Source organism: Crinia signifera, chromosome 5 (assembly GCF_055691185.1).
Source record: "Crinia signifera chromosome 5, ASM5569118v1, whole genome shotgun sequence".
Lineage (NCBI taxonomy): Eukaryota > Metazoa > Chordata > Amphibia > Anura > Myobatrachidae > Crinia > Crinia signifera.
In genome coordinates this window covers 324,022,959-324,049,489 of record NC_139221.1, presented here as the reverse complement: position 1 = coordinate 324,049,489, position 26,531 = coordinate 324,022,959, and the positions used below count along the sequence as shown (strand labels likewise).

At 50.0% G+C, this 26,531-nt stretch overlaps 1 protein-coding gene across 1 annotated transcript in view; it reads left to right on the top strand.

Moving 5' to 3' along the window:
• Positions 1 to 2,348: 2,348 nt before the first annotated feature.
• The window catches only part of LOC146005595 (uncharacterized), a 76,562-nt gene continuing 52,379 nt past the window's right edge, over positions 2,349 to 26,531 (top strand). Inside the window, exons 1-3 of the mRNA XM_083144921.1 lie at positions 2,349 to 2,821; positions 15,584 to 15,685; positions 26,129 to 26,227. Of these exons, the coding sequence (XP_083001047.1) occupies positions 2,675 to 2,821; positions 15,584 to 15,685; positions 26,129 to 26,227 (348 nt within the window). The 5' untranslated portion in view covers positions 2,349 to 2,674. The remainder of the gene's footprint in view (positions 2,822 to 15,583; positions 15,686 to 26,128; positions 26,228 to 26,531) is intronic.

Here is a 26,531-nt window from a genome sequence, read left to right as displayed (position 1 = left end):
GTACACAGCCAGCACCCAGACAGAGGGGCCCGATTCCTGACCGCACACTACTCCGCTACCGGATACAGTACACAGCCAGCGGCCAGACACAGAGGGCCCCGATTCCTGACCGCACACTACTCCTCCGCTACCGGAGACAGTACACAGCCAGCGGCCAGACACAGAGGGGCCCGATTCCTGACCGCACACTACTCCTCCGCTACCGGAGACAGGACACAGCCAGCGGCCAGACACAGAGGGACCTGATTCCTGACCGCACACTACTCCACTACCGGAGACAGTACACAGCCAGCAGCCAGACACAGAGGGACCCGATTACTGACCACACACTACTCCTCTGCTACCGAAGACAGTACACAGCCAGCGGCCAGACACAGAGGGGCTCAATTCCTGACCGCACACTACTCCTCCGCTACTGGAGACAGTACACAGCCAGCGGCCAGACACAGAGGGGCTCAATTCCTGACCGCACACTACTCCTCCGCTACCGGAGACAGTACACAGCCAGCGGCCAGACACAGAGGGACCTGATTCCTGACCGCACACTACTCCACTACCGGAGACAGTACACAGCCAGCGGCCAGACACAGAGGGGCCTGATTCCTGACCGCACACTACTCCGCTACCGGAGACAGTACACAGCCAGCGGCCAGACACAGAGGGCCCCGATTCCTGACCGCACACTACTCCTCTGCTTCCGGAGACAGTACACAGCCAGCGGCCAGACACAGAGGGACCCGATTCCTGACCGCACACTACTCCTCCGCTACTGGAGACAGTACACGGCCAGACACAGATGGACCCAATTCCTGACCACACACTACTCCTCCGCTACCAGAGACAGTACACAGCCAGCGGCCAGACACAGAGGGACCCGATTCCTGACCGCACACTACTCCTCCGCTACCAGAGACTGTACACAGCCAGCAGCCAGACACAGAGGGACCCGATTCCTGACTGCACACTACTCCTCCGCTACCAGAGATAGTATACAGCCAGTGGCCAGACACAGAGGGACCCGATTCCTGACCGCACACTACTCCTCCGCTACCGGAGACAGGACACAGCCAGCGGCCAGACACAGAGGGACCTGATTCCTGACCGCACACTACTCCTCTGCTACCGGAGACAGCACACAGCCAGCGGCCAGACACAGAGGGACCCGATTCCTGACCACACACTACTCCGCCTCTACCAGAGACAGTACACAGCTAGCGGCCAGACACAGAGGGGCCCGATTCCTGACCGCACACTACACCTCCACTACCGGAGACAGTACACAGCCAGCGGCCAGACACAGAGGGACCTGATTCCTGACCGCACACTACTCCGCCTCTACCAGAGACAGTACACAGCTAGCGGCCAGACACAGAGGGGCCCGATTCCTGACCGCACACTACACCTCCACTACCGGAGACAGCACACAGCCAGCGGCCAGACACAGAGGGACCCGATTCCTGACCGCACACTACTCCTCCACTACCGGAGACAGTACACAGCCAGCAGCCAGACACAGAGGGACCCGATTCCTGACTGCACACTACTCCACCGCTACCGGAGACAGTACACAACCAGCAGCTAGACACAGAGGGAACCCGATTCCTGACCGCACACTACTCCTCCGCTACCGGAGATAGCACACAGCCAGCGGCCAGACACAGAGGGGCCCGATTCCTGACCGCACACTACTCCTCCGCTACCGGAGATAGCACACAGCCAGCGGCCAGACACAGAGGGGCCCGATTCCTGACCGCACACTACTCCTCCACTACCGGAGACAGTACACAGCCAGCGGCCAGACACAGAGGGGTCTGATTCCTGGCGGCAGGAAGCGGTTTCTCTGCCCGTCTCCACTTCACGGAGTCGGGCGGGGATCAGGGGAGCTGTGGAGGGCTCCGACAGAACGAGGTGCATCTGTATGGAGCAAGATCTACAAAGTATCCTTTCAGACCTGGCTTGCTTGGGCGAATGATGGTGTGACTTAAACATCTGTGAGCTACATGCAAAAGCAGCCGGTATTTACCCTGCACGGAATCATTATTAATGTATTTTCTCCCTTTGCATAACAACAGGGTGTGTTCCAGGCACAATATGATTGGCTGTACTGAATCAGACCAATATGCTTTAACTATTAATTATTAGAGGTGTAACTAGATATTCGTAGGCTCCATACCAAAAGTTGGTGGTAAATGTGTGTAAAAGATTAAACAGTAAAGATTGGCCCCCTTCAGCTCTGGACCCCGTAGCAGCTGCACCCCTTGCACCTATGGTAGTTACGCCCTTGATAAACATCAGTCCTGCACAGCTCTATAGCACTCTGTTATTACATGGTTTGTATTCTGTGACACCAGCCGCTAACCTCTTCTGTCTGCTGCTACATTCCTTCATTCTGATAGAAAATGCCAAATTTCCTCCACCCCCATTTAAAGAATCTACTGCCAAGGTAACCGGGATACACAGGAGGAGTTAGAGTCGGGGCAGGGGAGTCCCCTCTGATTGGCAGAACTGTATAAATAGTGTGATGGGGAGGAAGATTGTCTTCTACCTCCTGCTAAGACTCTGCAACTGCCACCAGCCCCACGGACAGACGGGGGGGTGAGAGAGACAGGAGGAACAGTCTGGGATATCTGCGGAATATGTGCCCAGTGTGAGAGCATCCTGCACAGAGCAGAAGATGTCCGATGCGGAGAGAGGTCCCAGCAGCGGAGTGGATTGTGCCGGCAGAATCCTGCAGCTGGCCAGCAGAGGGGAGTGGATCACTTTAGAGCAGACCCTGAAGGGGATCGACAGAGGGGATCTGGGAGTCTGCGAAACCGACCCGGTGGGTGATCTCATACCAGATTCCGGTAACAAAGATCCTATACTAATGAAAGGCTAATGCTGCTCCTCACCTCTATGGGGGTAATTCAAGTGTTGTGTGCGCCGGCTGCTACTAGATGGCGCCAGGTGGAGCAATTGAAGTTGTTCTGTCATTTTGAAGGGCTGGTAACTGGGGCTGGTAACTGGGGCTGTTATAATGCACAGTTTGTGTATCTGCAATACGCACCTTGCAGCCGGTGATTGGAAAATCGGGTACTCTTTACCTAGCACGGCGCCCATCGTGGTCATCGCGGGCATTGAATGCACTAAAAAATCGGGTGCGACGCGATGCCCGCGATTTCTTATAGGGAACAATGTTAAATTTCTCAATTGACCCGATTTTACTGTTCAATGCCTCAATTGACACGATTTTTCCATAGGAAACAATGTTAAATGGCCCACAGAGGCCAAATACCCACCCTGAAGTGTGAAATGGCCCCCGCAATTGTTAACGCCACCCCATGATCAACGTGAACCCTAAGCGTGGCGAGCGCAGCGGTACGCGTCCTACTACCTTTTCATACCCCCACTATCCACGTCGGCGTGGAGTTGAGAATAGAATAGTGTGGCGAGCGCAGCGAGCGGACGCGTATACCTGTAAAGCCCGCGAAGGGACGCGTTTACCTGTGAAGGTATCCGCATCCCCTCGCGGGGCTCGCTGCGCTCGCCACGCTTCGGGCTCGCTACGCTCGCCACACTATTCTATTCTCAACTCCACGCCGACGTGGATAGTGGGGGTATGAAAAGGTCGTAGGACGCGTACCGCCGCCCCTCGCGGGCTCGCAGCGCTCGCCACGCTTCGGGTTGACGTTGATCGTGGGGTGGCGTTACCAATTGTGGGGGCCATTTCATACTTCAGGGTGCCTATTTGGCCTCTGTGGGCCATTTAACATTGTTTCCTATGGAAAAATCATGTCAATTGAGGCATTGAACAGTAAAATCGGGTTAATTGGAGCATTGAACAGTAAAATCGGGTTAATTGGAGCATTGAACAGTAAAATCGGGTCAATTGAAAAATTTAACATTGTTCCCTATGGGAAATCGCGGGCATCGCGTCGGTCGCGTCGCACCCGATTTTTAGTGCATTCAATGGCCGCGATGCCCACGATCAAAATCGTGGGCGCCGTGCTAGGTAAAGAGTACCGAAAATCGTGACCCAGTTATTTTCTTATGCTGGTTACACACCAGAACGATTTGGATTAATTCCCCCAATATTGATACAATCTCGACCGATTGTATGTAAATTTTGCAAGTTTTAGATCAGATTCGGATCTGATGCGCGTCCCCACTGGTCGTTTTGCGGATTCTACCTGCTGCAGTCAGGATTTGAAAATGATCCCTTCAACTGGGAACAGAACACGATCAGATCGTATGCAGATTGTGTGCTCCAACAGATCGTGCGACCGTCGTATGATCGTCTCACAATCATGATCGTTCGGGTGTGTACCCTAATTACCTGTGCATTGCGCAGTAGACTGCAGCTCAGTGTGATGGTCTCCATTGTATTAATTCGGGGGGGGGGGGGGTTCACTGGCATATGACCCAATTCTATTTTGCTTGGCCTAAAGCTGGTGTGAGCATGAAATATGCTGACAAGTTGGACACTTTCACCACACATACATATTGCAATGTGTAAGTGACATCCCCCCCCCCCCCCCCTCTGTTGATTACAGGGTACTTATGTAGTATCTGGGCTGCCGATTTTTTGATTGTATGCCTTAAGTTAAGGCATACAATCAGATGCGATGCGATATCGCATCGCATACGATGCGATGCGATGCGATGACCCGATTTTTCCATAGGATTCAATGTTAAAATGGACTGAGTCCATTTTAACATGGAATTCAATGGGAAAAAGGGGTCCTTTTCATACCCCTACTATCCAAGTGGGCATGGAGTTGGATATAAACCTGTGGCGAGCGTAGCGAGCCACCGAGCCCGAAGCGTGGCGAGCGAAGCGAGCCCCGCGAGGGGACGGTATTCTGCGTCCCCTCGCGGGGCTCGCTACGCTCGCCACGCTTCGCGCTCGGTGGCTCGCTACGCTCGCCACAGGTTTATATCCAACTCCATGCCCACTTGGATAGTAGGGGTATGAAAAGGACCCCTTTTTCCCATTGAATTCCATGTTAAAATGGACTCAGTCCATTTTAACATTGAATCCTATGGAAAAATCGGGTCCATCGCATCGCATCGCATCGCATGCGATATGGTCGGGTGCGATGCGATGCGATGGACCCGATTTCAAAATCGGCAGCCCAGTTACTACATAAGTACCGATTACAGTTGTCAAATTCGTGTCCCAAGATTCGTTAACCCTTGCAGAACTACAGCTACTTATTCAAAACTGTTAAATATGTGCCCACTTTGCCAGCGTGGCCCAAGACTCATTAACCCTTGCAAAATGGAATGATTTGAATTAGAAGCTGACTTCAGCCTCGTCACCAGCACACTGTTCTTTGCGGTGTTTGTGGAACTACAAGTCTCAGAATGCACAGCCAGGTTTTCAGTTGCCAGACAGATGGAAAGTCTCAGGTTCCCTGCAACCGATGTGATGCTTCCAGGGGATGTTTGACATTCAGGACACATGTTGCATGTGCTGTGATGTTGCCAGGGGCTGAATGATCTGGGGCGTGCAGTGGGGGAGTATAATAGGGGCCGGGAGCTGTAAGGGGGCCCGGACCAATCGCATGCAGTATAATAGGGGCCCGGGAGCTGTAAGGGGGCCCGGACCGATCACACGCAGTATAATAGGGGCCGGGAGCTGTAAGGGGGCCCGGACCGATCACACGAAGTATAATAGGGGCCGGGAGCTGTAAGGGGGCCCGGACCGATCACACGCAGTATAATAGGGGCCGGGAGCTGTAAGGGGGCCCAGACCGATCACACCCAGTATAATAGGGGACAGGAGCTGTAAGGGGGCCCGGACCGATCACACGCAGTATAATAGGGGCCGGGAGCTGTAAGGGGGCCCGGACCGATCACACGCAGTATAATAGGGGCCGGGAGCTGTAAGGGGGCCCGGACCGATCACACGCAGTATAATAGGGGCCGGGAGCTGTAAGGGGGCCCGGACCGATCACACGCAGTATAATAGGGGCCGGGAGCTGTAAGGGGGCCCGGACCAATCACACCCAGTATAATAGGGGACAGGAGCTGTAAGGGGGCCCGGACCGATCACACGCAGTATAATAGGGGCCGGGAGCTGTAAGGAGGCCCGGACCGATCACACGCAGTATAATAGGGGCCGGGAGCTGTAAGGGGGCCCAGACCGATCACACCCAGTATAATAGGGGCCAGGAGCTGTAAGGGGGCCCGGACCGATCACACGCAGTATAATAGGGGCCGGGAGCTGTAAGGGGGCCCGGACCGATCACACGCAGTATAATAGGGGCCGGGAGCTGTAAGGGGGCCTGGACCAATCGCATGCAGTATAATAGGGGCCGGGAGCTGTAAGGGGGCCCGGACCGATTACATGCAGTATAATAGGGGCCGGGAGCTGTAAGGGGGCCCGGACCGATCACATGCAGTATAATAGGGGCCGGGAGCTGTAAGGGGGCCCGGACCGATCACAGGCAGTATAATAGGGGCCGGGAACTGTAAGGGGGCCTGGACCAATCGCATGCAGTATAATAGGGGCCGGGAGCTGTAAGGGGGCCTGGACCAATCGCATGCAGTATAATAGGGGCCGGGAGCTGTAAGGTTGCCCGGACCGATCACATGCAGTATAATAGGGTCCGGGAGCTGTAAGGGGGCCCGGACCGATCACACCCAGTATAATAGGGGCCGGGAGCTGTAAGGGGGCCCAGACCGATCACACCCAGTATAATAGGGGCCGGGAGCTGTAAGGGGGCCCAGACCGATCACACCCAGTATAATAGGGGCCAGGAGCTGTAAGGGGGCCCGGACCGATCACATGTAGTATAATAGGGGCCAGGAGCTGTAAGAGGGCCCTCACCGATCACACACAGTATATTAGGCGACAGGTGCTGTAAGGGGGCCCGGACCGATCACACGCAGTATAATAGGGGCCAGGAGCTGTAAGGGGGCCCGGACCGATCACACGCAGTATAATAGGGGCCGGGAGCTGTAAGGGGGCCCAGACCGATCACACGTAGTATAATAGGGGCCAGGAGCTTTAAGGGGGCCCTCACCAATCACACATAGTATAATAGGGGCCAGGAGCTGTAAGGGGGCCCTCACCGATCACACACAGTATAATAGGGGCCGGGAGCTGTAAGGGGGCCCGGACCGATCACACGCAGTATAATAGGGGCCGGGAGCTGTAAGGGGGCCCAGACCGATCACACACAGTATAATAGGGGCCGGGAGCTGTAAGGGGGCCCGGACCGATCACACGCAGTATAATAGGGGCCGGGAGCTGTAAGGGGGCCCAGACCGATCACACGTAGTATAATAGGGGCTGGGAGCTGTAAGGGGGCCCATACCGATCACACGCAGTATAATAGGGGCCCGGAGCTGTAAGGGGGCCCGGACCGATCATACGCAGTATAATAGGGGACGGGAGCTGTAAGGGGGCCCTCACCGATCACACGTAGTATAATAGGGGCCAGGAGCTGTAAGGGGGCCCTCACCGATCACACACAGTATAATAGGCGACAGGTGCTGTAAGGGGGCCCGGACCGATCACACCCAGTATAATAGGGGCCGGGAGCTGTAAGGGGGCCCGGACCGATCACACGCAGTATAATAGGGGCCGGGAGCTGTAAGGGGGCCCAGACCGATCACACGTAGTATAATAGGGGCCGGGAGCTGTAAGGGGGCCCGGACCGATCACACGCAGTATAATAGGGGCTGGGAGCTGTAAGGGGGCCCATACCGATCACACGCAGTATAATAGGGGCCCGGAGCTGTAAGGGGGCCCGGACCGATCATACGCAGTATAATAGGGGACGGGAGCTGTAAGGGGGCCCGGACCGATCAGACGCAGTATAATAGGGGCCGGGAGCTGTAAGGGGGCCCGGACCGATCACATGTAGTATAATAGGGGCCGGGAGCTGTAAGGGGGCCCGGACCGATCACATGTAGTATAATAGGGGCCGGGAGCTGTAAGGGGGCCCAGACCGATCACATGCAGTATAATAGGGGCCAGGAGCTGTAAGGGGGCCCGGACCGATCATACGCAGTATAATAGGGGACGGGAGCTGTAAGGGGGCCCGGACCGATCACACGCAGTATAATAGGGGCCGGGAGCTGTAAGGGGGCCCGGACCGATCACATGTAGTATAATAGGGGCCGGGAGCTGTAAGGGGGCCCGGACCGATCATACGCAGTATAATAGGGGACGGGAGCTGTAAGGGGGCCCGGACCGATCACACGCAGTATAATAGGGGCCGGGAGCTGTAAGGGAGCCCGGACCGATCAGATGCAGTGTAATAGGGGCCGGGAGCTGTAAGGGGACCCGGACCGATCACATGCATTATAATAGGGGCCGGGAGCTGTAAGGGGGCCTGGACCGATCATACGCAGTATAAAAGGGGACGGGAGCTGTAAGGGGGCCTGGACCGATCATACGCAGTATAAAAGGGGACGGGAGCTGTAAGGGGGCCCGGACCTATCGCATGCAGTATAATAGGGGCCGGGAGCTGTAAGGGGGCCCGGACCTATCGCATGCAGTATAATAGGGGCCGGGAGCTGTAAGGGGACCCGGACCGATCACATGCAGTATAATAGGGGCCGGGAGCTGTAAGGGGGCCTGGACCGATCATACGCAGTATAATAGGGGACGGGAGCTGTAAGGGGGCCCGTACCGATCACATGCAGTATAATAGGGGCCTGGGAGCTGTAAGGGAACCTGGACCGATCACATGCAGTATAATAGGGGCCTGGGAGCTGTAAGGGGGCCCGGACCGATCACATGCAGTATAATAGGGGCCGGGAGCTGTAAGGGAGCCTGGACCGATCACTGGCAGTATAATAGGGGCCTGGGAGCTGTAAGGGGGCCCGGACCGATCACATGCAGTATAATAGGGGCCGGGAGCTGTAAGGGGGCCTGGACCGATCACATGCAGTATAATAGGGGCCGGGAACTGTAAGGGAGCCTGGACCGATCACATGCAGTATAATAGGGGCCGGGAGCTGTAAGGGGGCCCGGACCGATCACATGCAGTATAATAGGGGCCTGGGAGCTGTAAGGGGGCCCGGACCGATCACACGCAGTATAATAGGGGCCTGGGAGCTGTAAGGGGGCCTGGACCGATCACATGCAGTATAATAGGGGCCGGGAGCTGTAAGGGGGCCCGGACCGATCACACGCAGTATAATAGGGGCCTGGGAGCTGTAAGGGGGCCCGGACCGATCACACGCAGTATAATAGGGGCCTGGGAGCTGTAAGGGGGCCTGGACCGATCACACGCAGTATAATAGGGGCCTGGGAGCTGTAAGGGGGCCTGGACCGATCACAGGCAGTATAATAGGGGCCTGGGAGCTGTAAGGGAGCCCGGACCGATTACATGCAGTATAATAGGGGCCGGGAGCTGTAAGGGGGCCTGGACTGATCACATGCAGTATAATAGGGGCCTGGGAGCTGTATGGGGGCCCGGACCGATCACATGCAGTATAATAGGGGCCGGGAGCTGTAAGGGGGCCCGGACCGATCACATGCAGTATAATAAGGGCCGGGACCTGTAAGGGGGCCTGGACCGATCACATGCATTATAATAGGGGCCTGGGAGCTGTAAGGGGGCCCGCACTGATCACACCCAGTATAATAGGGGCCAGGAGCTGTAAGGGGGCCCGGACCGATCACATGCAGTATAATAGGGGCCGGGAGTTTTAAGGGGGCCTGGACCGATCACATGCAGTATAATAGGGGCCTGGACCGATCACAAGCAGTATAATAAGGGCCGGAAGCTGTAAGGGGGCCCGGACCGATCACATGCAGTATAATAGGGGCCGGGAGCTGTAAGGGGGCCTGGACCGATTATACGCAGTATAATAGGGGACGGGAGCTGTAAGGGGGCCCGCACCGATCACCCGCAGTATAATAGGGGCCGGGAGCTGTAAAAGGGCCCGGACTGATCACATGCAGTATAATAGGGGCCGGGAGCTGTAAGGGGGCCTGGACCGATCACATGCAGTATAATAGGGGCCTGGGAGCTGTAAGGGGGCCCGGACCGATCACACGCAGTATAATAGGGGCCGGGAGCTGTAAGGGGGCCTGGACCGATCACAGGCAGTATAATAGGGGCCAGGAGCTGTAAGGGGGCCCGGACCGATCACATGCAGTATAATGGGGGCCGGGAGCTGTAAGGGAGCCTGGACCGATCACATGCAGTATAATACGGGCCGGGAGCTGTAAGGGGGCCCGGACCGATCATAGGCAGTATAATAGGGGCCAGGAGCTGTAAGTGGGCCCGCACCGATCACCCGCAGTATAATAGGGGCCGGGAGCTGTGAGAGGGCCCGGACCGATCACAGGCAGTATAACAGGGGCCAGGAGCTGTAAGGGGGCTCGGACCGATCACATGCAGTATAATAGGGGCCGGGAGCTGTAAGGGGGCCCGCACCGATCACCCGCAGTATAATAGGGGCCGGGAGCTGTAAGAGGGCCCGGACCGATCACATGCAGTATAATAGGGGCCAGGAGCTGTAAGGGGGCCCGGACCAATCACACGCAGTATAATAGGGTCCGGGAGCTGTAAGGGGGCCCGTACCGATCACCCGCAGTATAATAGGGGCCGGGAGCTGTAAGGGGGCCCGGACCGATCACATGCAGTATAATAGGGGCCAGGAGCTGTAAGGGGGCCCGGACCAATCACATGCAGTATAATAGGGGCCGGGAGCTGTAAGGGGGCCCGTACCGATCACCCGCGGTATAATAGGGGCTGGGAGCTGTAAGGGGGCCCGGACCGATCACATGCAGTATAATAGGGGCCAGGAGCTGTAAGGGGGCCCGGACCAATCACACGCAGTATAATAGGGGCCGGGAGCTGTAAGGGAGCCTGGACCGATCACAGGCAGTATAATAGGGGCCAGGAGCTGTAAGGGGGCCCGGACCGATCACATGCAGTATAATAGGGGCCAGGAGCTGTAAGAGGGCCCTGACCGATCACACACAGTATAATAGGGGCCTGGGAGCTGTTATGGGGCCCGGACCGATCACATGCAGTATAATAAGGGCCAGGAGCTGTAAGGGGGCCTGGACCGATCACATGCAGTATAATAGGGGCCTTTGCCAGGGCGGCGTTAACCTGCTCGCTCGCTATGCTCAGAATATACACATCCTAGTGAGCTATACCCAGAATTATATTTATATGTTCCACATATGATTATATCGGTAGAGACACATGGAGCTTTTCTTTTATGCTGTTGTGTTATTTTAGTCCTTATTGTCCCAAATCAGACACAGCACAGACACTGCAGGTGACAATGAGACGTATTCTCCCCAGTGTAATATATGTTGCGCGAGGCCGCGGCTCCGATCCAGGTCACTGCAGTCAGAGGAACATCCAGCATGGGGTCATTCTTGTTGGCTCGCTAAGCAGCAGTAGTTCACTGCTTAATGAGCCTTCTACCCTGCCCAGCATTTTCCTGGGTATGCCCAGGAAACGCCCCCTTGTGACAGATGGTCATCGATGGTAGCATAACATGTAATAGGTGACCAAATATGATTCAAACTGTTGAAGGTCATCTATTTTTTTTGACTGACTGTCCTGTGGCCCCCATCAGAGCCTGGGGGTGGGGCTTATTGGGTATCCGGGGTGGAGCTATTCTCCATATCCTGCACCTTAGGTGAAAAACTATTTAGTTATGCTGTGACATCGATGGTGGAAACCCATCTGGTTCTCCCTCATCGATGGCAAAACTCTTTGACATCGGCCATAAATCATCAATGATTTTGAATCATCGATGGTCGATGCCCATCCCTATCACACCACACCGCAGTTTTAGCTTTGGAGGGGTCAAAAGTTTGTTTACGAATAGGAGAAAAATAAATGGAAGTTTTGAGCTGTTCAGAGAATCAGAATATAATAAAGAGATTAGGAAAATCATTTCCTTCCTCATTGTTACTAGTATTAATCCCATTGCACCTCAGTCAGCTTGTGGGAACAGGTATGGTGACTTAGCAGCACAGAAAGTGTCACATCTGGTAGCATGACCTCACCGAGCGCGGATCAGACAGTAGCATTGTAGCGGGAGCCCCTCCCCGCCGGCTCCTCCCACCCCTGGTGACTGGAAGTGTCACACATGAGGTACAATATACCAACCAGACACTCACAGACCATCATTGTGCAGCCAGGAGACGGCTGCAAGAGAATAACCGGCCGATTAAGCAATTGCAATTGGACCCGAGATTAAATGTGTTCAATGCTTGGGGTTCTGCCAGCTGGCCCACGTATGTACTGCCGTGTAACGTGTTGCTCTCTCTGCAGTGCCTTTACAAAATCAAGCTAGGGACTAATTCATGATGTTTTTCACATTTTTAAGTAACGGACATCATTATTGAAGATATCTCCTGCATGCAGCATAGTCCATGCATTGCCTGAGGTAATAATTTATGAAATTCTGAAAAGTGTAACGACAGGTACTAACGTCATCTTCAGATGACATAAACCCTCGGACCCCCACTGCTCCCTATTGGAAGGAGTTCCACATTGCATAGAGGGAAACCTTTCAGATCCTTCCACCTCCTCAGACTTTATGTAACCCACCTGCAGCAACACTGCAGGGGCAAAGTCGCCAGTGTAAGCTTACGCCTCTAATTAGTAGCACGGATGATATGCATTGTTTAATAATTGCCGCATATCTGCAGCAGACACAAATGAAGGAAATCATTTGTGGGGGGCTGCGGCCTTTATTTATGAATTGGCCCCTTAAAATACAATGCAGGGAGGGACAGGCAGTAGTAGTGTTGATGGATAGGCACTCTTAACCTTATGGTTACTTACAACAATGAAATACATTGTTGTACACATTGGTGACATCACCTCAAGTATTACGTTTGGGTAACAACCCGTGTGTTATGTTTAATGGAGCTATCCTATAGAATACTGTACATTACAGGGGTGTTTAAAGTCTAGAAGGAGTTATTCATAATAACCAACTGTCCCTTTTTAAAAAAGGGCCTCCATAATTGGCCGCACCTCCAGCTACCCATGTACATGCTGTGATGCAGCTGCATTCATCCTCCAGTTGCTGCACAGGGCCACCAAGAGAAACAAGGGGTCGGGTGCTAATTACACAGGTTTGTTGGACAAAGCTGTGTCTGCGGCTCTTGGTGCCCCACTTTTCAGCTTGCAGCGCTACTTTTTTCAGTTTTCTAAGTGAACGTGGCCTTGCCTCCCATGATGAATCCACATACTGTACCCCAAAGACTACCTAGGCCAGGCCTAGCTCTCTATGGCCCTGCTGCTGCAGTACCTCTTTGCTGGTGACAGTAGCATCTTAGGATCAGGACTACATTTTATCAATCAGAATAACAACTCTGGACACTGGGTTTAGCACGGGTGGCCAGTGTATGGATTAGAGGGGTTAGCGCTTATCTGTAACTCATGGAATAAGGCGATAATCGGAGTCCTGTTTATTTATTGCTTGTATACAGCCTTTATACATGGGTCTTCAACCTGTGGCTCTCCAGATTTTGTGAAACTACATGTTCCAACATGCATTGCCACATTTTTTCCTATAAGAGCAGGCCAAAACTGTCAGGGCATGCTGGGAAATGTAGTTTCACAACATCTGGAGGGCCACAGGTTGAAAGAAAGGTGACACACTTATTTCAGCAAACCACGCCTCCAATTCTCACAATCCCTGCCCTGATCCAATAAGCCACACCCCTTATGCAGATATGAACCAACTTCGCTGCACTAATACCCACAATAAAACTTTTACCTAAAGGTGCCCATACACAGTACAATTATTGTATACAATATCGCATCTCATCGCATTGCATAGGTTTTGCAATGCAATGCAATGAGATGAGATCTAGTACAAAATGTATGTGCTGCACAAGCTTTTTGTACTAGATCTCATCTCATGGCAAAACCTATGCAATGCGATGAGATGCAAAATTGTATACAATAATTGTACCGTGTATGGGCACCTTTAGTTGTAAGCACACAGTTTAAAGACCCATTATAATTCCAATAGGACAGTTGTGTTAATAGGCGTAATAGCATTGCAAACAGTAAACATGTAAACTAATTTATAAATAACTAATTAAAAATAATAATATTTAAATCATCACTCACTAAGGTAGAATCTGGCCTCCGGCAGGTGGAGTATACTGATGATACTGTAGGTAGGTGGAACGTGATACAGAATTATCACCCCCACCCCTGTTCTGTCCCGTTACTGTAATACCATATTACTACCGCCGATGACAGCTTGATTGACACAAATTATATACAATTATCAGCAACGTCTACATTTGTTTAATGTTCTAGTTTTTGTGCTGTTGAAACTCAATTCCCCCAGACATAATATAATGCAGCTCAACATAGCAAACACCCAACTGCACTGACATGTTACTGATTGCTATAGTACAACAGTATACTACAGGTACGTCTCCTAGACAGCAGGGGACAGACTGAGTAGCTGAAATGAGGCCTAAATACAATGGATTGACAGCCAGTGTCTCACTACCAGGGACAGTAGCTTGGAAGCTTATGCTGAGAGGAATGCACCCTCATATCTGATGCCAAGGCCATTTTGGGGAGTGGTTGTGTTCCTCTGCAGTAGAGCACTGTCTCCATCTGCCTCCGCCAGGACCAAATCTCGGCTGGTTAAAAATACAAGAAAGGCAAAACAGAGATGTTGCCCATAGCAAAAAATCAGGCTCTAGAATATATAAGATAAACAATAGCTATAACCTTATTGGATACTGTGGGCAACACCTCTCATTTCCTTTTTCAGGAGGTTTGATAAATCTCCCCAATAAATACCGACGTATAAGGTCATTAACACCTGCAACCAAAATCAGTATTAGGACATGCAAACACTAGGCCTTGCCCTGTATGTAATAGGTTCAGACATATATATTTACCTCAGAGCCAGCAGCCACACATATAGCTGAGGCAGCCATTTTGTTGACTGTCTGTTCACACAGTCGCTCAGTCAGTGACTGTGAGGAGATTTACCACAGGCTTGGACTAGAGAGAAAGATAAATGATCAACCAACTGGTATCCGCATGATAGTTCAACAGTGTTTAAGACGACAGATAATAGTTCCACCCCATATGGTCTACATGCACTAGGTAGACATTTACAAAAGGTTGACATGACGGTGGTCGATGTGAGTTTCACGATTTTTTTGTCTTTTGTTGGACTTTTTCATACGTGGGCTATAATTGGGAACAGGAAAGTAAGGGTATGCGCTACACTAATTGGAGGTGTCAACACCGACACACACAAAAAACGTGAAAAACTCATGTGGAACTTTTTGACTGTCAGCCTTTTGCCAATGGCAACCTTTATCAAGTCAACCCTAGACACTGTCAGCCCTTTGATCCACCCCCTCCCCAACCATTAGCTCCTAACTGTCACATTACAGTTTTTTTTGTAAAAAAAAATGGCAGTTAAGAGACGGTTGGAGCTCTAAGCTTTCATATATCTCCCGCTCAGTGGTATTTATTGGTTCTTTCAAACTGACAGCCGGAATATTCATTCGTCACTCGCTGTAGGGCCCCGGGTGTAGGGTGTAGTGGCCCTGTTATCCTTGGCATTGAATTCTATGGAGCTGCCACTAATCATTTCCTCTTCGTAGGAATCTGGTTTAAATCCATTCATGATCGCTGTGAGAGAGAACCGGCTGTCCATTGTGGAGAGGTTCCTGGAGCTGGGCGTCAGTCTCCATGATAAGACCCAGGTAAGTCCTCCAGAGGCGGATTTAGTTTACTGTAAAGTTAGATACGGTATTCTTTATTGCATCGATTCCACCAGAATGCAGGGTTCTGTGACTGGTTCTGGAATTTGATAAGACTGCCTGGAGCGATGAGTTTTCAGGTAACGCTTATAGGTTTGGAGACTGGGGGAGAGTTTTATTGTGCTTGGGAGGGCATTCCACAGAGTGCGTGCAGCCCGTAGAAAGTCCAGCAGTCGGGAATGGGAGCGAGTAATGAGTGTGGATGAGAGACGCAGATCTTGGGAGGAGCGAAGGGGAGTTTATTATTTATTTACTTACAGTTTCTTATATAGCGCAGCAGATTCCGTTACAGTGTCTTATATATCGCAGCAGATTCCGTTACAGTGTCTTATAGAGCGCAGCAGAGTCCATTACAGTGTCTTATATAGCGCAGCAGAGTCCGTTACAGTGTCTTATATAGCGCAGCAGATTCCGTTACAGTGTCTTATATAGCGCAGCAGATTCCGTTACAGTGTCTTATATAGCGCAGCAGATTCCGTTACAGTGTCTCATATAGTGCAGCAGATTCCGTCACAGTGTCTTATATAGCGCAGCAGATTCCGTTACAGCGTCTTATATAGCGCAGCAGATTCCGTTACAGCGTCTTATATAGCGCAGCAGATTCCGTTACAGGTTCTTATATAGCGCAGCAGATTCCGTTACAGTGTCTTATATAGCGCAGCAGATTCCGTTACAGTGTCTTATATAGCGCAGCAGATTCCGTTACAGTGTCTTATATAGCGCAGCAGATTCCGTTACAGGTTCTTATATAGCGCAGCAGATTCCGTTACAGTGTCTTATATAGCGCAGCAGATTCCGTTACAGTGTCTTATATAGCGCAGCAGATTCCGTTACAGTGTCTTATATAGCGCAGCAGATTCCATTACAGTGTCTTATATAGAGCAGCAGATTCCGTTACAGTGTCTTATATAGCGCAGCAGATTCCGTTACAGTGACTTATATAGCGCATTAGATTCCGTTACCGTGTCTTATATAGCGCAGCAGATTCCGTTACAGTGTCTTATATAGCGCAGCAGATTCCGTTACAGTGTCTTATATAGCGCAGCAGATTCCGTTACAGTGTCTTATATAGCGCAGCAGATTCCATTACAGTGTATTATATAGCGCAGCAGATTCCGTTACAGTGTCTTATATATCGCAGCAGATTCCGTTATAGTGTCTTATATAGTGCAGCGGATTCCGTTACAGCGTCTTATACAGCGCAGGAGATTCCGTTACAGTGTCTTATATAGCGCAGCAGATTCCGTTACAGTGTCTTATATAGCGCTGCAGATTCCGTTACAGTGTCTTATATAGCGCAGGAGATTCCGTTACAGTGTCTTATATAGCGCAGCAGATTCCGTTACAGTGTCTTATATAGCGCAGCAGATTCCGTTACAGTGTCTTATATAGCGCAGCAGATTCCGTTACAGTGTCTTATATAGCGCAGCAGATTCCGTTACAGTGTCTTATATAGCGCAGCAGATTCCGTTACAGTGTCTTATATAGCGCAGCAGATTCCGTTACAGTGTCTTATATAGCGCAGCAGATTCCGTTACAGTGTCTTATATAGTGCAGCAGATTCCGTTACAGTGTCTTATATAGCGCAGCAGATTCCGTTACAGTGTCTTATATAGCGCAGCAGATTCCGTTACAGTGTCTTATATAGCGCAGCAGATTCCGTTACAGTGTCTTATATAGCGCAGCAGATTCCGTTACAGTGTCTTATATAGTGCAGCAGATTCCGTTACAGTGTCTTATATAGCGCAGCAGATTCCGTTAGTGTCTTATATAGCGCAGCAGATTCCGTTACAGTGTCTTATATAGCGCAGCAGATTCCGTTACAGTGTCTTATATAGCGCAGCAGGTTCCGTTACAGTGTCTTATATAGCGCAGCAGATTCCGTTACAGTGTCTTATATAGCGCAGCAGATTCCGTTACAGTGTCTTATATAGCGCAGCAGATTCCGTTACAGTGTCTTATATAGCGCAGCAGATTCCGTTACAGTGTCTTATATAGCGCAGCAGATTCCGTTACAGTGTCTTATATAGCGCAGCAGATTCCGTTACAGCGTCTTATATAGCGCAGCAGATTCCGTTACAGTGTCTTATATAGTGCAGCAGGTTCCGTTCCGCTTTACAATTGGAGACAACAGTGATTAAACAAACTGGGTAGATACAAACCGACATGGAGGTAGGAAGTTGTATCCTCTCTGATATTCAAGTTATAAATTCAACTTGTATTACATTGAAAACCTATATATATATATATATATATATATATATGTGCTTCGGGGGGATATCAGGCTGAATCATAGATGAGAACATACTTGGATTTTGGGGGGAATTTCTTTTGCTATGTGGATCAGGCTTCTGTAGTTAAGGCTTTGGAAGGACAGACACGGAGCATCAATGAAATTTCCCATAGGTGAGCACTGTTTTCGCCCCCATCCGGCCCTCGCTTTGGACGCTGTCATCTGAGAGTTTGTGGTACAAAGGACATTGTGGTGTTATTTATCAAACCGTGGAGAGAGATAAAATACCAACCAACCGCTTCTAACTGCCGTTGTTCAGATTGCTTGCAAAATGGCAGTTAGGAGCTGATTGGTTGATGTTTAATTGTCACTCTTGTTCCCTTACAGCCTACAAATAAAGTATGTAAGAGTTTCCCGTCTGCCCCCCCCCATCCCCTCCTCCCACCTGTACTCTCTGCATTTCCCCTCACCCCAGTGTGACATGTTCCTGATCAAACACCCCATTTCTCAGGACAACCAGATGGAATGCCCGTAAGAGGCCCAGCCCTTGTGGTGACCTAGAATTGAGTTATTGGTGTAACAAGCTCCCCTCCTGGTCTCCTACTGTTATATAGACGCAGGAGTTTGGACACGCTGCGGTTACATTCTCAGAGACTGAGACACAACACATTATGATGGGGTGACTGTATATTTGTCCGGTAGACATTCCGGAATCTACAAACTGATGGTGCTGTGATAGGAAGCATCGTGTTACGTGCTGGAGATACAGGCGACATACGGACTGGGGCTGGCTAATGGGTTCATTGGTCTGCTGTGAGAAACACAATAAACACTGTGCGTACTGTGAATACATACACTACAATACTACTTTGAGTTTGGCATTAACAGCTCTATATGCTGCACTCCTCTAGTGCTAGTAAATAAAGGATAGGATCACTCCCAAACGATTCTTCTCTGACTGCAGCCTTATCCTTACCAAAGCCTAACCTTACCCCTCATTGGGCCTAACCTTACCTCTACAGCAGTGGTTCCCAAACTTTTTTGCGCTAACCACAGAAAAACCCTAGCCCTTACCACAGCCTAACGCTAGCCCTTACTTAATACTTACGCTAAACCAAGTCCTAACCACAGCAAAACCCTAGCCCTAACCACAGCCTAACCCTAACCACAACAATACCCAAGCCCTTACTGCATACTAACCTAAACCTAGCCCTAACCACAGCCTAACCCTAACCTCAGCAATACCCTATCCCTTACCACAGCCTAACCCTAACCTCAGCAATACCCTAGCCCTAACCACAGCAATACCCAAGCCCTTACAGCATACTAACCTAAACTTAGCCTTAACCACAGTATTACATAAGCTCTTACTGCATACTAACCTAAACTTAGCCCTAACCACAGCATTACATAAGCTACTTCATACTAACTTAAACCTAGCCCTAACCACAGCCTAACCGTAACCACAGCAATACCCAAGCCCTTACTGCATACTAACCTAAACTTAGCCCTAACCACAGCATTACATAAGCCCTTACTACATACTAAAATAAACCTAGCCCCAACCACAGCCTAAGTCTAACCACAGCAATACCCTAGCCCTTACCACAGCCTAACGCTAGACCTTACTTCATACTTACACTAAACCAAGTCCTAACAACAGCAATACCCTAGCCCTTACAGCATACTAACCTAAACCTAGCCCTAACCACAGCCCAACCATAACCACAGCAATACCCTATCCCTTACCACAGCCTAATGCTAGCCCTTACTTCATACTTACACTAAACCACAGCAATACATAAGCCCTTACTACATACTAACCTAAATCTAGCCCTAACCACAGCAATACATACTCCCTTACTGCATACTAACCTAAACCTAGCCTTAATCACCGCAATATCCTAGCCCTTACAGCATTCTAACCCTAAATCTAGCCCTAACCACAGCCTAGCCCCAGCAATACTTAAGTCCTTACTGCATGATAACCCTAAACCTAGCCATAATCACAGCAATACCCTAGCCTTTGCCACAGCCTAACATTAACCACAGCAAAACCTTAGCCCTTACTGCATACTAACACTAAATCTAGTCCTAACCACAGCAATACCCTGGCCATTACTGCATCTTAACACTAGCCCTAACCTTATACTAACACTAAACCTAGCCTTAACCTCAGCCTGACTCTAAACACAGCAATACCCTAGCCCTTACCGCAGCCTAACACTAGCCCTTACTTCATACTTACAATAAACCACGTATTAACCACAGCAATACTCTTGCCCTTACAGCATACTAGCACGGGACCTAGTCCTAACCACAGCAAAACCCTACCTCTTACAACATACTAACACTAAACATAGCCCTAACCACAGCCTGACCCTAACCACAGGCTAACCTTGGCCTTAATCGCATCCAACCCCTAGCCCTTACCACAGCCTAACCCTAGCCCGAACTGCAACCTAACCACAGCCTTACCCTATTTCTGACCACAGCCCAACCCTATCCACAGCTTTACACTAACCATAGCTTATTCCTAACCACAGTTTAACCCTAGCCCTAGCTGCAGTCTCACCTTAATCCTAACTCTAAACCGAACCCTAAGCATGTCAGTATTCACAGGGTTGACATAATGCCCATGTCAGGATTGTGAATTTAGACATGTTCACTGTCGACATTGTGAATACCCCCGAAACTGGCTACACGGCAATGTGTTACCCACAGCAACCAAGCCAGAGAAAATCCAGTCACCACCATCGAAAAAAGGTCCGAATTCAAACCCGACCGAATGGGTCTGAATCGTTTACCATGGGGTAAATTTACAAAGATGAGAGTTCTATTGAAGTTGGGATGTTCCCGTTGTTGCTATGGGGGCAACATCATGGGCCTTATTCTGGTTCACTCTCAGAGGCAAATTCCTTCTCAAATGGACAAAACCATGTGCACTGCAGGTGGGGCAGATGTAACATGTGCAGAGAGAGTTAGATTTGGGTGGGGTTTTACTTCAAAGTGAGATCTATATTGCAGTGTAGAAATAAAGCAGTCAGTATTTACCCTTCACAGAAACAAAATAACTCCCCCAAATCTAATTCTCTCTGCACATGTTACATCTGCCCCACCTGCAGTGCACATGGTTTTGTCCATTTGAGAAGGAATTCGCCTCTGAGAGTGAACCAGAATAAGGCCCCTTATCTTCAATAAAACTCCCATCCTAGTAAATTTGAGTCCATGAGTCTAGCACAATGGCGCTGCCAGGACTTACTAGCACTAATAATAATAATAATAAAATTAATAACAATGATTATTAAAATTTCAGTGTTATTTTCTGTGTATTCAAATCTTTACAAGCATGATCTACCAGGCGTCGTCAACAGCAACAATAAAGTAACCATTGAAATACATCCCTGGTATATTGGACCCGTCACATGCCATGTCACCTCAGTCTCCCTGCTTCCCCCTCCACGCCCTCCTCCTCTCTATCCGGTTCCGCCTGGCTCTGCCATGGCTCAATTCCCGCCTTTCCATCCTGCCTGCTGTCTCCCATACGTATCTCTTTTCTGATGGCCTATTCTCCTATTGTAGACCTGTCCCATCTCCCTCGCATACACAAAGCTCACTTTAGACCAAGTAGAGATCTGTTGGAATGTATGGCACTTCAGCATTATCTCCATTTTGCCCTTACTAAGGCATTAGGTCCTTTCTCAATATGGGCCAGGTGCAGTAAGCTTCAAAAGTGATAAAATAGAGAGGAATAAACAACCAACCAATCAGCTCCTACTTGCCATGTCACAGACTCTGTTTGAAAAATGTCAGGTAGGAGCTGATTGGTTGGTTGCTTATCACTGACTCTCCATGTTATCACCTTTGAAGCTTAGTGCATCTGGCCCTATGTGCTTCTGCGCATGCAATGCGCCATCTTCTCTTTTGGGTTCCAGTACGACATAGGTGTATTGGCACCAGACCAGTACCACATATATTACACACATTTAGACCTTGATTTGGGGGCATAAGAATGTGCCCTATAGACTTGCGTGGCGCAGTATGTCTCGATGCGCAAGACGTTCTGAATGTTCCCACTACTCACTCCAGCGCAGCCTTGCCCTGAGGGGTTAGATAGAGCCTGATATAAAGGCCACGCTGATGTAACCCATTGATCAGCGACTGCAGCGGAGTCCCGATGATATAGTTAATGATTCTGGATGGTCCTCATCTCCAGAGCTGTTATGTCAACAATCCAGCCTTTGTTCCAACACCTGAGGTGAAATCAATGGCCGGCCTGTGAGAGACGCAGGAGAAAATTATTAGCATTCTTCCCTACACCCAGGGAGGTTACACTGGTGCGCTCGGCCTAATGGTGCCTGGTCCAGCTGCACAGGATTCTCTATGTAATGGGATATACTAAGGCAGGGCTGGGCAACACCGGCCCTCCAGATGTTAATGAACTACACATCCCAGGATGCTTTGCATTAGTTTTGCTATGTGGCCATGCTGAAACTGATGCAAGGCATGCTGGGATGTGTGGTTCATGAACATCTGGAGGGCCGGTGTTGCCCAGCGTTATACTAAGGGGAAAGTCACAGGATTCTCTATATACTGGGATATCCTGAGGGGAAAAGTCACAGGATCCTCTATATACTGGGATATCCTGAGGAGAAAAGTCACAGGATCCTCTATATCCTGGTATATCCTGAGGGGAAAGTCACAGGATCCTGTATATACTGGTATATCCTGAGGGGAAAGTCACAGGGTTCTCTGTATACTGGTATATCCTGAGGGGAAAAGTCACAGGATCCTCTATATACTGGGATATCCTGAGGGGAAAAGTCACAGGATCCTCTATATACTGGGATATCCTGAGGGGAAAGTCACAGGGTTCTCTGTATACTGGGATATCCTGAGGGGAAAGTCACAGGATCCTTTATATACTGGGATATCCTGAGGGGAAAGTCACGGGATTCTCTATATACTGGGATATCCTGAGGGGAAAAGTCACAGGATCCTCTATATACTGGGATATCCTGAGGGGAAAAGTCACAGGGTTCTCTATGTACTGGGATATCCTGAGGGGAAAGTCACAGGGTTCTCTGTATACTGGGATATCCTGAGGGGAAAGTCACAGGATCCTCTATATACTGGGATATCCTGAGGGGAAAAGTCACAGGATCCTCGGCTCTATATACTGGTATATCCTGAGGGGAAAAGTCACAGGATCCTCTATATACTGGGATATCCTGAGGGGAAAAGTCACAGGATCCTCTATATACTGGTATATCCTGAGGGGGAAAGTCACAGGATTCTCTATATACTGGGATATCCTGAGGGGAAAAGTCACAGGGTTCTCTATGTACTGGCATATCCTGAGGGGAAAGTCACAGGATCCTCTATATACTGGGATATCCTGAGGGGAAAGTCACAGGGTTCTCTGTATACTGGGATATCCTGAGGGGAAAGTCACAGGATCCTCTATATACTGGGATATCCTGAAGGGAAAGTCACAGGATCCTCTATATACTGGTATATCCTGAGGGGAAAGTCACAGGGTTCTCTGTATACTGGGATATCCTGAGGGGAAAGTCACAGGATCCTCTATATACTGGTATATCCTGAGGGGAAAGTCACAGGGTTCTCTGTATACTGGGATATCCTGAGGGGAAAGTCACAGGATCCTCTATATACTGGTATATCCTAAGGGGAAAGTCACAGGGTTCTCTGTATACTGGGATATCCTGAGGGGAAAAGACAGGATTCTCTATATACTGGGAAAAAGCAAGTAGTAAGCGCTAATGAGAATAACAATTCGATAATCCCACTAATCCAGCTACTAACTAAAAGGGATCACCAATCCCAATACACGACAGAAATACAAAAGAAAAAAAGAAAGTGCTTGGATTAGATATAGATAAAAGCCAGTTTAGATAAAATAAAAAAATAAAAAATGCTAAAAAAAATAATAATTCCCTTTCGTCCATCCTGGTGACACAGCTCAACCATGGGATGTAGGAGGGTCTGCAGGAGCAAGGCACCTATGCTGACTTCTTTTGAGAGCAGGCTCCTCCCTTCTGCATCCCAGAGTTCCCCAGTTCTTTTTAGGTACTCACCAGAGTGGGTGCTGTGCTGACCGGCTGCGGGCTGCAGCCGTTTTTGGAGTAGAATAGCTAGGGTTTTTATTTTATTTTATTAATTTCACTAGTTAAGCAGGTTTTCCAGTGTGTCACTTCTACAAGAAGTTCCCACACACTGAGAGCGCAGCAGAGGCTGACAGAAGCGCGTCCGGTCAGCTCTCTGTGTGCAGAGGGACGCTTTCTGCTCCCTCTGCACCGCTATTAACCTTCACAGAGGGCAGTATTCAATGAAAAAGTTCTCCGTGCATGGAGAGCGTTTTATTTCGCTCTCCATGCACTCTCCGTGTTCCGGAGGGCTCTCTGCCACTCCTGCTCCCTCTATTCAATGTGGCTGATGCTCTCCGCCACTCGCGGAGAGTCTTAACCCCTGCAGGGAGCAGGGAGCTTTCAGGGAGCCGGAAGCAGCCAGAGAGATTAAAGTCTCCCTGGCTGCTCCAGAGGACTGTGGAGGGGAGGGGGGCTCTCCAGGACCCAGGCTGCACCCCCCTATAGCCAGCGGGGGACCCAGTATTCACTGCACCCGTTTGTGCATAGTTATGTTCGGGTGCAGTGAATATATGAATATCTAATGAGCGGCTCGAGCGCTCCGGCCCCCTGCTGGCTGCAATGTGTAAAAAAAAACAAAAAAAAAACTGATTTTTTGACACCAAAATTTCTTAAAAAAACCTTTTAGTTTAAAAGTTCACATTCCAGCTCTCCATCAAAAGATGGAGAATTGCTACACGGAGAGACACGGAGAAAGTCACTTAGAAAGACGGAGAACATTTCACATTGAATAGGGTTGCTCGCTTTTGGAGAGCAAAATGCTCCGTCCAAGGCGAACAAAGCACAAGTTCTCCACAAAACACGGAGAACTTTTCTCATTGAATACTGCCCAGAGAGGTTTTCCTGGGCTCTGGGGGTGTCCTGAACGGCTCACTGCTTAGGGGGGGATCGCGGGGGTCAGATCCCCTGCGATGGCGGGCGCAATCTCACAAGGGCTTATAGGCTGAAAATCCTGAAAAGGAAGTGAAGCCTATCACAGGAGTCCACTTCCACAGGAGTCCACTTCCAAGTGATCCCATAAACGAGGGGAGGCACTGGAGGTGAGGAGAAACTGTTGTGGGAGCGGCTAAAGGGGTAAAAGGCGCTAATAGGCTTCCTTCCCCGCTGAAGCAGACACTTGGTCTCTTCCTGCTCTCTGTGCTGGTGCCTTATTCTCTCCAAGCTGCGGAGCTGAAGCAAGGATTTCATTACAGTGCAGTGAGCAGTTTCTCCTGGGCAGCGCTTTCCCTGCTGATCGCTGAGGATCATTGGCAGCTAGCAGACAGATAAGTAACACTGCTACATGATTCTGTGCAATTGCCTGACATTGTGCACCGTGTGTTATATCATGATAGAAAGGTGTAGTGCTGCTGCTCTGGGGAGGGAGCACCTGCTGCCGGTGGTCAGAATACAGAGAGCGGCATCACAATGCGCACAATCAGACACCTGCTAGGCCAGTTCCTCCACAGCTGTTTACCTCACTGCTCTTAGGGTTAATATTAGGACTAGGGTTGGTGTTATGATTAAGGTTACTGTTAGGGCAGGGTTATGGTGAGGGATAGCAATTAAGGTAAGGGGTGGGCTTATCGGGGAGACACAAGTATGCCCACACTTGGCCACATCTCCCTCAATAGAGCAAGTTCTTAGTAGGCCTGCTGGTTGAATTTATTAGTGCCCCCCCCCAGGGCCAAGGTGTGTGTAAATGCCTTCTAGGGCCAGGGTGTGTCCAGCATGGTGGCAGTCTGCCCCTTGTACAATTACTTTCTGGTTTATTAATCACTGTCACACATCTATTATATGAATCGCTGGTAGTGAATTGTTACGGTGCATGGGGGCATTACCGGTCTCTGCAGTGATTGGGGAGAGGGGCAGAGGATGAGACTCCGCATCTCTAGCGCCATCTAATGTGACATGCAGTGTTGCAGTGGGAGGGGGGTATCACCTCCTGGGAGTGCAATCGTTTCTCCTTACACCTATGTTACATGTATGTGTCTGTGTCTGTTTCAGGATGGTCGCGCAGCGTTACATGTGGCCGCGGCGCACTCTAAGGAGGAGATTGTGAGACTTCTTCTGGCCAAGAAAGCTGATCCCAATCTTCCCGGAGGGGTACAAATCAGTCATTATATTATTTTTACTTATTACCTCACCCCCTTAGCACATTTCTGCTTCCTTCACATTTATTCAGAAACATACATGTATTTGTTACCCGTTATTTATATAGTGCACACATATGCCGGAGTACGCCACAGAATGTGTCAGTCCACTTCCCACCGCCAGTATACTCCCTATCACATGGACAGATGATCATTTTACTGTCAGGTGTCCGTTACCCATCTAGTAGGATTGTGGGAGGAAACCCCTAGATAGAGGAGGGAAGAATCCTGATAGAGGAGGGAAGAATCCTGATTTT